This window comes from Macrobrachium nipponense, chromosome 1 (genome assembly GCF_015104395.2).
Source record: "Macrobrachium nipponense isolate FS-2020 chromosome 1, ASM1510439v2, whole genome shotgun sequence".
In the NCBI taxonomy this organism is placed as follows: domain Eukaryota; kingdom Metazoa; phylum Arthropoda; class Malacostraca; order Decapoda; family Palaemonidae; genus Macrobrachium; species Macrobrachium nipponense.
In genome coordinates, this window is record NC_087200.1 from 1,105,574 (window position 1) to 1,119,087 (window position 13,514).

General features: G+C 39.9%; 1 protein-coding gene across 2 annotated transcripts in view; it reads left to right on the forward strand.

The window, feature by feature from the left end:
• LOC135219092 (acyl-CoA:lysophosphatidylglycerol acyltransferase 1-like) overlaps window positions 1–13,514 on the forward strand; it is a 226,914-nt gene that overhangs the window by 199,270 nt on the left and 14,130 nt on the right. For both annotated transcript variants that reach the window (XM_064255526.1, XM_064255527.1), the window contains 2 exons: window positions 11,697–11,937; window positions 12,137–12,279. In XM_064255526.1, coding sequence (XP_064111596.1) covers window positions 11,697–11,937; window positions 12,137–12,279 — 384 coding nt within the window. The remainder of the gene's footprint in view (window positions 1–11,696; window positions 11,938–12,136; window positions 12,280–13,514) is intronic.

The window sequence follows — 13,514 nt, forward strand, 5'->3', positions numbered from 1 at the left end:
ATGTTTGTTTGCATTTGAGAAATTGCCTGACAGATTTTGCTATTTCCTTCCGTTTGGCCACTGGAATTGACAGATTGTGGGAAGACAAATCCCATTGGATTCCCAGCCACTGAAAACGAGACTCCGGGTAAGTCTGGATTTCGTTTTGTTTATCTGGAACCCCAGATGTTCCAGAAAGTGAACTACCTTTTTGTGGCTTTGAGACATTCCTCGACAGTTGGTGCCCAGATCAACCAATCGTCGAGGTATGCTGCTACCATGATTCCCTGAGTTCTCAATTGCTGTACAACCACTTCTGCTATTTTCGTGAATACCCTGGGGGCTACATTCAGACCGAAGGGCATCACTTTGAATGAGAATGTCTGATTTCCTAGCCTGAATCCTAGGAATGGGCGGAAGTGTCTGGCTATAGGGATATGATAGTATGCGTCTGTAAGATCGATGGAGCATGTGACGGCTCCACGCGGAAGTAAGGTCCTTACTTGCGAGAGGGTAAGCATCTTGAACTTGTCGCAACGAATGAAAGAGTTTTAGCTTTGACAAGTCTAAGATTTACCCTTCTTTTTGTTGAGCCTTTCTTTGGCACGCTGAATAAGCGACCTTGAAATTTTAGATGCTTGACTCTCGCAATAGCTCCTTTCTGAAGGAGTTCCTCCGCGTAATCTGTCAATTCCTTTGATGGTATTTGGCGGAATGATTTGATTGGAGGAGGATCTTTGATCCAACTCCAACCCAACCCTTTGGACACTATGCTCTGTGCCCAATTGCTGAACCCCCACCTGTGACGGAAGAGGAACAGCCTCCCTCCTACCTGGGGAGCCTCATTGTTGATGGGCAGGTTGACCACCACGCCCTCCTCTGAACTGCCTGCTCCTTGTCGCCCTTCCTGCGCCACGCTGGCGAAAGTAGCCTCTCGCCCTACCTCTCGGTTGCTTGTTAAAGGGAGTGTAGCCCTGACCTTCATACGTAGGGTTGAAGGCCGGCGAGAGTGCGTAGGAGGTCGACAGTTGTGATTGAGGAGACAGCAGGAGGATGGGCTGGTTCTGTTTAGAACTAGCAGGTTGTCCCTGTTGGGTAACCGGGACGGCCTGAACAAATTGCTGCTGTTGCTGGTGTTTCTGGTAAGGCTGGAACCTTTTACCAGACTTCTTTGGTTTCTTACCAGCAGTGGAGACGGATTCTTGCTTCCTCTTGGATGAAATACCCCACCTAGCTCTAAGGCTCTGGTTGAGCCTAGCAGCCTCGTGGTGTACTTCATTTACAGCGGACTCTGGGAAGAGATCCGCCCCCCACATGCTAGAAGCCAGGAGTCTATTAGGCTCGTGCCTAATAGTGCACTCCTGCAGAACGTGCTTTCGGCAATTCCTCCTAGCTTGGAAGAAGTCGAAAGCATCCGTCTGAACCGTCTGAAGCTGGGATTTGGCCAAGATCTTAAACAGCGGTTCCGTAGCATATGAGAGAGCAGCCATTTCCGTTATTATCAGTGAATTGAGGGACCTGCCAAACCTAGTTCGCGCGTCGAACTCCGCCTGAATCAAGGAATCAGGCAGCCTTGGAAGCTTCTCGCCGAACTGGTCCATGGCGCAGTCCGGCTTGAGCTTGCCAAGCGTGAACGTGGCTGGCAAGTTCTCCCACAATTCTCCAAAAGCTGGGAAGAGCGGAGAAGTAGACTCCGCCTCCCTTAGCTGTGGCATGGGCTCATCCTTGAGGACTGCCTGAAGAGTCCTCTCTACTATTTTCGTGGCGAACGGAAGAGAAGCCTCCTCTTCCGTCGCAAAAATAGTGAAAGGACTCTTATAGGCCTGGAGCTTAGTGTTTGTGCACTGCCAGTCCTCAAGGCAGTGAACCCATTCCCGTTGGGCATGATCCCTACTGTAGAGAACATCCTCCCTAGAGATCTTGTCTTCCCTAGTAAGAGCCGCTACAGTCAGCCTAGCATAGCCGATGAAAGGCTGCGTCAGACCCGGAGGATAAAACTCGAAGTCCTCAATCCTTCGAGTTCCACACTCCGGGATAGAAATCATACCATCCTTAAATGGAGCGTAGGCGGCTACTCTCCATGGGTTCTCCATAGAGAAAGCTGGCAGAGAGTCGTATGGCGGGAGCTGGAAAATACCAGCACTTGGCACTGGGGAGACTGTAAGAGGGACCTGAGAGAGCCCAGCTACTCGGTCCTCATTCTCTCTAACCCTGTTAGAGAGATCTTGGATGGACTGGCCTGATTGAGACAGAGTGCTCGACAGTTGTGCGAACATCTGCTCAAATCTCGTCCCCAGGGCGGAGACTTGCGAGCCAACCATCTCGCCCACCTGTTGCATCACCACTGCTGAGAAAGCAGTGGGATCAAAGGTGCTGGGTCCCGCTCCTCCCACCGGCGTTGCCGGAGTGGATGCGGTGGAGGCCGGAGAAGGCATTGGCTCGGCGGGAGCGCGAGCCTTCTCCTTAGAAGCCTTGCTTCTAGAGCTCTTCGAGTAAGAAGAGCTCGGCTTGGCCTTCACCGCGTCAGCGTAAGAAGTCGAAGACTTCTTAGCCGAAGAAGACGAAGACGACTTCTTAGAAGTCGTCTTAGATAGAGTCTTCGGTTCTCTCTGTCCCTTCACCTTTGGGGGTACAGAGAGAGCGGGGAGAGCGGGTAGGGATCTCAGATCCCACAACCAAAGCCTTGGAAAGAAGCGCTCGAAGAAGGGACAGGAGAAGATCCAGGAACGCCCAAGGAAAGACCTTGGGCGCCCGACACACCTACCTCAACCAACAAATTCTCTGCCCCTACCGCCATAGGCTCGATGTTGAGGTCCAGGGCAGCGACGTCCGGGACAGACTCCTGTGAAGCTACGACCCCGAAAGATTGCTGCAGATCTTGCTGGATGGAGGCTATGAGAGGGGCTGCGGACAAGGGGTCAACATACCCTGTTGACTTGCCCGCAGGGAAGATCTGGACGGCCAGCTTCTTGTCAAGGATGTACGGCTGGCCTTTGGCGGCGTTCTTCCCGAAGCCGCCCACCCACGCTTTCAGGGTAGCAAGGGCGACCTCCCTCACACCAGTAGCCTGAAAGAAAGGGCGAGATGAGCTTCTAATGGCGGAACGGGGTTACAAACTTAAAATGTCTAAGAGTTGTTAGTAAATTGATAAAGAAGCCTATAATCGACTTACCCCCTCCACCAGCTGACTGACTAGGTCGTAGCAGATGGCGCAGGCTTCCGGGTGCCAGACGATCATATCGTTGAATGACGTGGCACATGGAGCGTGAGACCTGCACTCATCGTGGCCGCAGGGGTCGTACAACGTCGCGTTGCATCCCAGGACCTGACAGTTGGTAGCCTGTAAGTGGAAAGATACATGAGTATCAGGAGAACACTTACAGCCTAACAGTTGCTCCGCTGGTGCCGGAGCGAGAAAGTTAGATTAAACCAGAGCCCCGCCATAATACGTGTGGTAACAAGGTTGGTTGGTTGTCCTAGGCTATTGCTCCGCTGACGGCGGAGACAAGAGATAGAATCCAACCAGGAGTGGTGGTAAAAGGAAACCACGACGAAAAATGGCGGGGATGGTAAACATATGAATAATAAAATTAAACAAATCATCGTAAAATTAGGGTATATCCTTAAAATAACAATAATATCAAATAACCTTTCTCCACCCGTCTACTAGAAGAGTGCCCGGGTAAGAAGCAAGCTCCCTTCCGGTAGCGGGTGAGAGATGTAAGGATATAGTAGGCAAGCAACCGACCACTAGTAGTGACCACCCCGCCCGCTGGCGGAGCCAGTAATCTATAACCAAAGGTGCCCCGGCTGCGACGGAAGGCTCCGTTCGTTATAGAAAGGGAAGGTGGCTGAGCAACGGGGGAGGGGGGGGGAGGGTCTCGGCGTAACACGGCGGGAGAGAGAGAGGGGGGGGGTTGGCCTACTCCTCCCCGTCTCAACAACTACCCGCTCGGAGACCCGGTACCCTATGAGTGGTCGCCCTATACCCCCCGCTGGGAGGAACCCCTGGCCACCTCAGAGAGAGAGGGAGGAAGGCAACTGAGGTTGTCATGACAACCAAGGGGTCCCCCAGCGCCTCCCTATACCTGGTAGGGAGGGAAGGGGAAGGGTAAGGTGCGATGGAACACGTGACCGCAAGTGGCCTAAGCCGCGAGCAACACAACCGTGGGAGGGCCACGTGAACCAGGCTGTACCAAAACATGGGACATGCACCTAGGCTAGCCTAACACCCTAAATAGAATAAAATTACATCGTAAAGATGGAAAAGACACTTTTAGTAGAAGAAAAAGAGCCCAGAGGAGGAGGCAAACTGTTCCGAGGAACAGAAGCCCTACTCGGAGCCAGCGATAGCCGATGAAGAGCAAGAGCCGGGATGCTGGGCTGGAACAATAATAATAGCCCTAAATACCAAACTAAGAGAAATGGTAAAGGGGCTAATCTAGCTAAAACTCGATGTAAAAACGATGAACGTAATATAGTAAGCCCATAAGTATAAGAAGTCCCAGTATGGAGGACCGGGAATTCTTAACGAGGCAGCATGGCGCCGGCCACGAGACAACCGGGAAACCGTATGACCTATTAGAAGGAAAATACTGGTTCCCGGAAGACAAAAATATAGTAAAACATTACTTATGAGGCACTTAACTTAGCCGTTGCGATGGCAGAACGTTCCATAACGATGGTGATAAGAAATCCCGTAAAAGGCACAAGCACAGAGAAAATGCGTCTGAACGCTAGCGCTAATGATTAAGGATGTCCGCTAGGGGCGCTGCTGTCCGTGGCGTCCTCTAGTAGTAGTAGTAGCGGCCGCATCGCCCGTTGGTATCAGCTCTCTCTTGTGGGGATTCTGATTGGAAGTTCTAATTGGTGAATGTCTCGTGGTAGTGTTCCCACTCGCCCCTATTACCATACCGACACTTCTTTTTAAGAGTGAGCGAGTCAGTTTTACTGACATTTTCTTAACAATGTTTTTTCTCTGGTAATTTTAGATTAATTTTACCTAGAAAGAATGATATTAAGGATCCTTTCATAGGCCGACACGAGCTGAGCCCAGAAATGACTGAATATTACTAGACTGTAAGAGTTTTAGCTTACAATTGCGTTTTTCGACTATTTCAGTAGAGTCAAATTTGACCGAACGTGGTTTTTTTTCTATTTATTGTGATTTATATGCGAATATTTAAAAAATGAGAAAAGTTACAACCTTCGATCATTTTTAGTTGTATTCTACATGAAATTGCACACATTTTTATACATAAAAGTTTATGTAACGGCTAATTTAAAATGGTGCAAACATTACGACAATCGGACGAAAAAATGTCTGATTTTTTTCGGAAGTTACCGTGCGGACGTAAGGAAATTTTTTTTTTTTTTTTTTTTTTTTTATAAATTCACCATAAATTAAAATATTGTGCTAGAGACTTCCAATTTGTTGCCAAATGAAGGTAAATGATTGAATATTACTAGAATATAAGAGTTTTGGCTTACAATTGCGTTTTTCTACCATTTCGGTAGAGTCAAAGTTGACCGAAGGTTGAAATTTTGGCACTTATCATTATTTATATGAAAATATTTCAAAACTGATAAAAGCTACAGCCATGAGTTGTTTTTAGTTGTATTGTGCATGAAATTGCGCTCTTTTCCATATATAAAACTTTATGTAACGGCAAATTTAAAATGGTGCAAACATTATGACAATCGCACGAAAAAATTTATTGGAAGAGTTACCGCGTGGACGTAAGGAAAAAGTTTTTTTCATAAATTCACCATAAATCGAAATATTGTGCTAGAGACTTCCAATTTGTTGCAAAATGAAGGTAAATGATTAAGTATTACTAGAATATAAGCGTTTTAGCTTACAATTGCGTTTTTCGACCATTTTGGTAGAGTCAAAGTTGACCGAAGGTTGAAATTTTGGCACTTATCGTTATTTATATGAAAATATTTCAAAACTGATAAAAGCTACAATCATGAGTATTTTTTGTTGTATTCTACATGAAATTGCGCACCTTTTCATATATAATACCCCATGTAACAGCTAATTTAAAATGGTGCAAAAATTATGTCAAAGTGACGAAATAATTTCAAGAGATGTGTTACCGATACTTTTTAGTGCGATAAGAAAGAAATTCGCGCTTGTGTGCCTACGTAACGATTGTAAACAAAACAACGCCTTGATCCATGAGCTCCCAGCATCCCCCAAGGCGTGTGATTCAAAAGTTTTCGGCTGGTAGGCCTATAAGTATTTTTCCGCGAATTTTTAAAAAAATTTTATGTCGACGTTAAATACGTCCAATCGGCACCCGGGAGACAATTTATCTCGACGTTTAATACGTCCAATCGGCATAAGAGGGTCAAGTTAGGTATTGAATGGTCCAAATTGTTGTATTTCATTGTTTATTGGTCAATTTAGCTTTATTATAAAATTTACTGCGGTGTTTTTGTAGGGCTTGGAACGAATTAGGCAATTTACATGTAAAATGTGGTTCAAGATACGAAAACCTCAGGTTACGAAGGCCGCCTCGGAATGGATTAATTTCGTATGTCGAGGTACCACTGTACACTGTTGACATTATTACGCAACGGTAAATTCTGTAGTAAAGATTACATAATTCACAAAACTAGGTACAGTAATAGCCTGAAATTGTGCGATTCGAGTTGCGCAAATTCATAATAGTGCGAACTTTTAATTTGAACCTAACAAATTATATTATGCAAGTTCTTCACAATTGGGCAAAAATTTGCAAATCCTCCAGAAACACTGCAAACCCCTGCAAAAGTCTTTGTTTAAATTATTATGTAAATTTTTAAGTTTTAAAGCCTTTCTGTATAAAATCTTTATTAAAAATGTATTACTTTTATTTTTGTACATGAATGAATATGATCCAAAGGTAATTACAGCACCTAAAGTTAGTGCATATACGTACTTTTCAAGAGGCAATATCCATTCACAAAGTTACTGCACTTTTCAAAGATGATAGATACCCCTTAAGAAACTGTTTAATTTCTGAAGTACGTACTAATATACTAATTTACGTTATCATGGTTTTAACTGTAAAATCAGTATGGAGATTCTGTGTATACTATTTATATTTTTGAAAATATGTAGAAAGGCAGTACGTAATTCACAGTGCTTGTCACTATATAAGACCTTCATGATCAACTAGTAAAACATATCAGAGACATAACAGAGTTGTTGTTCTGAGAAAATTATTATCTTAACCTTGGAGAAAAGTACTGGTACAGTCTGTATGTACTATGTTACATAATTACAGCACATATACAATTAATATACTTTCAGAAGATGTTCCCATTTGCACTTTTTAAAGATGATACCCCTCCAGAGTTTAACCTCGCATAAAGTACATATTTCTCTCTCTCTCACTTTCTCATAGTTAGCCCTCACACTAGTACATGATTTTAAATTGATTGAATTTTACCTTCACCCTCTGCAAACATTACGTATGTACATACATGTTTTCTTTATTTCATTGAACTGTGTACCTACCTTCATTATAACAGACTTATGAAGTTTATCTAGTGACCAAAGAAAACTTTTTTTACTCTGAGGGAAAAAGAAAATGGCATCCCATGAATTAGGGGTGAGTTTAGTATACATACGAAAATGGATACAAATGTTTGCAGTAGTTCCTGTAACTACTTTTTCGACAACCAGTTATTTCTTTATTAAGGGTAATATATTAAACTAACTTTTAAATCAAATTACAGTAACTTTAATTTAATTTTAAAGCTAGCTTAATACTTATGGAGCATGATTAGGATCATATTTAGTGTTCCAACTGTAGAAGTAAGCATTTATTAGTATTTTTAGAGAGCGTGCCAAATTTACATGAAACTTCCCCTTGCGCGAGGGGGTCTGGAACCTAACCTCGCATAAGTTCGGGGTATTACTGTAATAAGAATATAATATAATATCTTAATATGTACTGTATGAAAATAATTATGTTCACCTCTCTCTCTCTCTCTCTCTCTCTCTCTCTCTCTCTCTCTCTCTCTCTCTCTCTCTCTCTCTCTCTCTCTCTCTCTCTCTCTCTCTCTCTCTCTCTCTCTCTCATGATGGCAGGCTATTGGCTGAAATGAAAGAGTTGGAAGCAGCCAGTGACAAAACTTGTAACATGATGCTTTGGTATCTGTCATAGTGTTTATTTTTTTCCCTCTTGCTTTTGCTCCTGGTCTATCAGCAACATATCCCTCTCAGCCTTGGAACCCTTTCAGATCTATTGTAGCATATACCTCATGTAGAGAGATATAGAGCCCCTTCTGCCTCTTTTTCTCTCTCGCTGAGTTAAGAGAGAGAATGTTTATGCATTATGAAACATGTATATTTGTTTTTGAAGATAAATGAGTGATTTAATAATTTTCAAATACTATTAATATTAATGTAAACAGCAAAATATCAATTGGTTGCCTCAATGCTGATTGGCTCGTGACACGCTATTGGTTGCAAGGATTAGAAGAGCCAATTACAGGGGAGGATTTAGTGCTGCTAGTTGCTGATTGGCTTAAAGCCCTGTTGCTTTCGATATTAAGAGGTCCGGCCGGAACCCTTATATATGGGGGGCATAAGGCGAAAAATGCAGTCATGAAAAAATTCATGGAGCTTCATGTGGCAATTGAGAATACGTATACGAAATATTTCGTCAAAATTCCTCTTACTTTCATAGTTAAAGGGTAATTAATAAACATAACTCAATAAGCCAAAAACATTGATCTGTACAAGAAAATGCAATATTTCTTGTTATCGTAAATTTTTATAATTATTGTCAAAAAAATTTTGAGCAATGTCATCTATAGAGATTCCGTGGGTTGCAGAAGGGAAGTCAGTCTGTTACTAAGCTCAACCACAATTCAGTGCGAGCACAAACCCCAAGTAGTCTACACGTTCGAGTTTCACCTCTGACATTCGCTTGCTATTACGTATGTTTATCTTTGTTTCGGCAAGAATTTCATCATGCCAATGAGGAAAAGACAAGCAAAACATCTTGCTAACATACAGACGAAGAAAATTCTCTCTAATATGATTACAGAATATCATAATATATGCGATATTAGCGTATATTATGAAATTCATAATAATCATGATTTAGTAACATTGTCTTTGTAAAAAGAGAGTACGTACACCTTCGAGTTTCACCTCTGACATTCTCTTGCATTTACATTTGTTTATCTTTGTTTTGGCAAGAATTTCATCATGCCAAAGATGAAAATACAAGGAAAACATCTCGCTAACATACAGAAGAAGAAAATTCGCTGTAATAAGCTGAGTTAGTGAAGGAGAGAGAGTGAGTTGCGTAGAAAGGAGTACCCCGTCTTGCCTGACGCAGTGCCTCAGGCTATGATATATGGGCAAAGGGATCATCATTAATGATTAAATTATGATAAATAACATAGTTTCGGGTTATTAATATACAAAAAAGAAATAAACATTCATAATAATCATTATTTATTAACATTTTTATAAAAATACGAAGGAAAACTTTGAACGCCGATATCTCAAAACTGCTTATTGACCTTCAAAATCTATATTCTCACTTAGTTTTAAAGCTATAACATTGGAATTTGGTATATAACTCAGAAAGACATTATAGAACAATCAAATCAAGCCCTTTATTTCCAAATTTTGCTTTGTGTTTTTATTTTATAATTTTTCCTGATTTATAGGGTTTATTTTTTTACCATAGAAAAATTCATACCTAGCAAAAAATTGACTTTTAGAAAAAAACTCCTCACTTGATTGGAGGTCTACATCAGGTCTATGTATGGTAGAAATCCCAGGTCTTAATATTAAATACCAAGGAAGGAGATAGAATTTGAAAAATGGTTATTTTCGGGATAAATCGCTCTGGCATCACAAAACCGAAGGTCAGAGGCGAAAATCATATGCGGTTTGGAGATGTCGCAAGTCACCTTATTAAGTGGTATGATTATCAAAGTCCTGTCCTTAAAACATGGCATTAGCCGGCCGGCCCCCTTAAAGGGATTTTCATTCAACATTTATTGATATTTTGCTGTTTTTGCATAAATATTAATTTGAAACATAGTAAATAAATTATTAATCATACAATAAAGATACATGTTACATTTACATAAAAATTCTCTTACCTCAGTGAGAGAGAGATAGAAACAAAAATAAAATTCATACACTATTGCCAGTAGTACATACAAAGCATCAAGCTACAAGTTTTATTGTCATTGGCTACTTCATGCTCCTTCAAGCAATATTGTGTTGTCATGGAGAGAGAGAGAGAGAAGAGGATGAGATGGAGAGAGAGAGAGACGAGAGAAGGAGAGAGTTGAGAGAGAGAGAGAGAGAGAGAGAGAGAGAGGGTTGTGAACATTGTCTTTTTTTATACAGCACATATGTATTAGGATGATAAGAAATCAATATCAAGGAATTTTATTTTTAACATTTGATTGATATTTGGCTGTTTACATTAATGTTAATATTTGTTAATTAGTAAATTCATTCCTATATCATAAAAAATGTATTTATTCATGAAAATAAAATGAAAATATAGTAAATAGTGAATATTGATCTATGAAAAAATCTGTGAAGAAGTGAATTACCCACTATATAATTTGGGGCTGTTTCACAGAAAAAACTACAAAGTACTGAATCCATGATTGCTGTGCCACAATCTAGTGAGCATCCACTGTATCAGGATGTATTTCTTATATATATATGAAATGCTTTATATGATAGTAAGTCAGCCTTCTAACTATCACGGTTTTTAAGTCAATGCAATAATTTTTTTCTCTATGTTTTCTCAAAAATTTGATTTGAATAAGTAAAAATTAACATCTTGAATGACTAAACAAAATTCAGTAAAACTTGGGAACGATATAATTGTTTTACTTAGATCAAGAAGAGTAACACTTATCGTAATGCAATTTAAAAAACTTAGAGGATGAATTCTTTGGTTCTCATGGGGAGAAATTTGAGTGTCAAGTTGAATAATAATGCATACAACTTGAAGCAAATCCTTTTAACCATGCAGTCAGAGAACCAACATATTATAACATGGCTTCATGACGCCTTTTATGGTAAGTAGATGTATGGCTCTGATAATTACAGGTACTACATTGAGCATTTTAAAGCATTTTTTATATTGGGTCCTCTCTCCCTCCATTTATTTCAAGTGAGATCCATTTGTTCAAGAGTTTAGATTAAAAATGAGGAAGGGATTTAGTGAATAGGCTCACTTCAGTGGGATTTTGTATCCCTGGAATTGTAGTATGGTATATTATTATCATTCAAGTGAATTCTTAGTCATTTGGCCTTTCATTGAACGAGTTACGTACTACACTTCATTAAGACCGTAGTGTGTCAACATGATACAGAATTTGTTTCAAATAGATTATTATGACAATCAGATCTTTATAGTTTCAAATGATTGAAAGGTTTTTTTAACAATATTCACTCTGTGAAATGGTTCCCCTTGGCTCTTTTGGAGGGTACAACAGTAAATACATTACGTAATGTGTTGACTCACTGTTATTACACACAGAATAATCAGATTGCTTTGTAACGCTAGGATAGTTGGGTTTCATTTCTGCAGGTATGCAAACTAAATGGAACTAATAAAGTCATAATTGATTACTGAAATAAACTGTACATATTAGTTTTTGTTTTGTTTACCAGATATATTTACATGCGGATGTAAATGGTCAGTGAGATTTTAAATGTATTCCAGGGGCCAAAATACAGAGATGCCTCTCTTCTAGAGTTAGGCTCACACCTTGCTAAGTTCTACATGCCACGTAAACGTAAGTGGTTAGTCCTGTTTCCTGAAGGGGGTTTCCTGAAGAATAAGATTCAAGCAAGTCATCGTTATGCAGATAAAAATAATCTACCAAAATTAAATAATGTTGCATATCCTCGAATTGGTGCTCTGAAGGTGATCATGGATGCTGCAGCTGCTGATCATCATAGTGGTATGATGTTTAAAATTTTGAGAACCTGTTTTGAGTTGAGCAGTACAATTTTTTTTTACCTAGTATTGAATATTCAGTATGTCAGATAGAAATAAAAAACCTTAATAATAAATATGAAAAATTGAATATGAATGTTACAGATTATATGATTATAGCAAGTTTTATCGCTAATTTTCATATGCAATTTCAACCTTTTCAGATGGAAGTGATAAGATCAAGTATTTACTTGATGTAACGATAGCTTACCCAGGAGGTCGCCCTATTGATTTGCAAACTATTTTTGGTGGTTGGCGACCTAGTTGTGACACAGTTTTTTATTACCGCAAATTTAACATTGAGGAGGTAAGATATTTTGTATTTTGTTGTACCTTTTTCATCATATATTATAGGGCATGTTGTTTTAGAGAATGCTTCTGGTTTTTACAAGTTGTGTTATACTTTTTGTTACAATTTCCGTCTGTATTTATTAACATCTTATAATAGTACAACCTTAAGTTTGATATTTTTTACATGATAACCTATCAGCATAAAAACTTCCAATACCTAAATATATGCCATATACAACTATGCCAGGTTTATTTGATTACGTAAAATTTTCATATACAGGCAGTTCCCAATTATCAGCGGCATTGGTTAATGGCATTTTGGTAAGCAATTTTTGGTGTTGGTGAGTGTTTTATCAGCATCGGTAGGCAGTTTATTGGCCTCAGTAGTTAGTTTATCTGTGTCAGTAAGTGATTTTTGGTGACAGTAAGGGATTTGTGGGTGTCGGTAAAAGGTTTATCAGCGTTGATTGGCGCTTATGGCAGTACGTATTAATGCCATTTATTACCTTAACCCTCTCATGATCTGATGGCACGTAGTACGTCAATAAATTTTTTTCCATAAGTGCACAGATGAAGCGCCCAGCGCGTCATATGTAAATTCACAAAAAAAAAAAGTGTCAGTCATAGAAAATGTAGTTGACGCCATTGGGTCAACAAATGATGAATCTCGAAGAAACGCAAACCCGACACTGCTAGCTTACTTAGCTATGGTGCAAAACGTCAACATAAGTAGGTTGGAAAATCTGAAAATTGTACTCCGTAAAAAATTAGCATTTTTTATTCAATGACAGCGCATTACCAAACACATTTATAGCACAATTTTTGCTTCCACGTGAAAGATCAAACATTTATTCAAAATTTAGGTATAAAACAAATGCCCCAAACCTAATTATTATATTTTTCAATGATTATTTTCAAAAAATATCTGCAATATATCTTTAAAATTTCACATTCATCACATCGTTTTTATTATTTCTAAGGCTCGTCAAGGTGTTCTGATTGCTTTAGGAAATAATTCAATCATTTGCCAACATCATAACACTAACCAGAAGCATATATCAGTTATAGTTCTGATGTACCAAATTTTACCTAAAAACTTTTCCATGCATGTGTTCTTTTTGGCCCGGGGGGGAAAAGTCGTGTACCTTACACCCTTACATTTTCGGCCTGTGTGCAAGGGGGTTAATTATTGTGATGTTCCGATTAGCAACAATTTTCAGTTATTGGCACTTGATTGGGAAAGCATGGTTA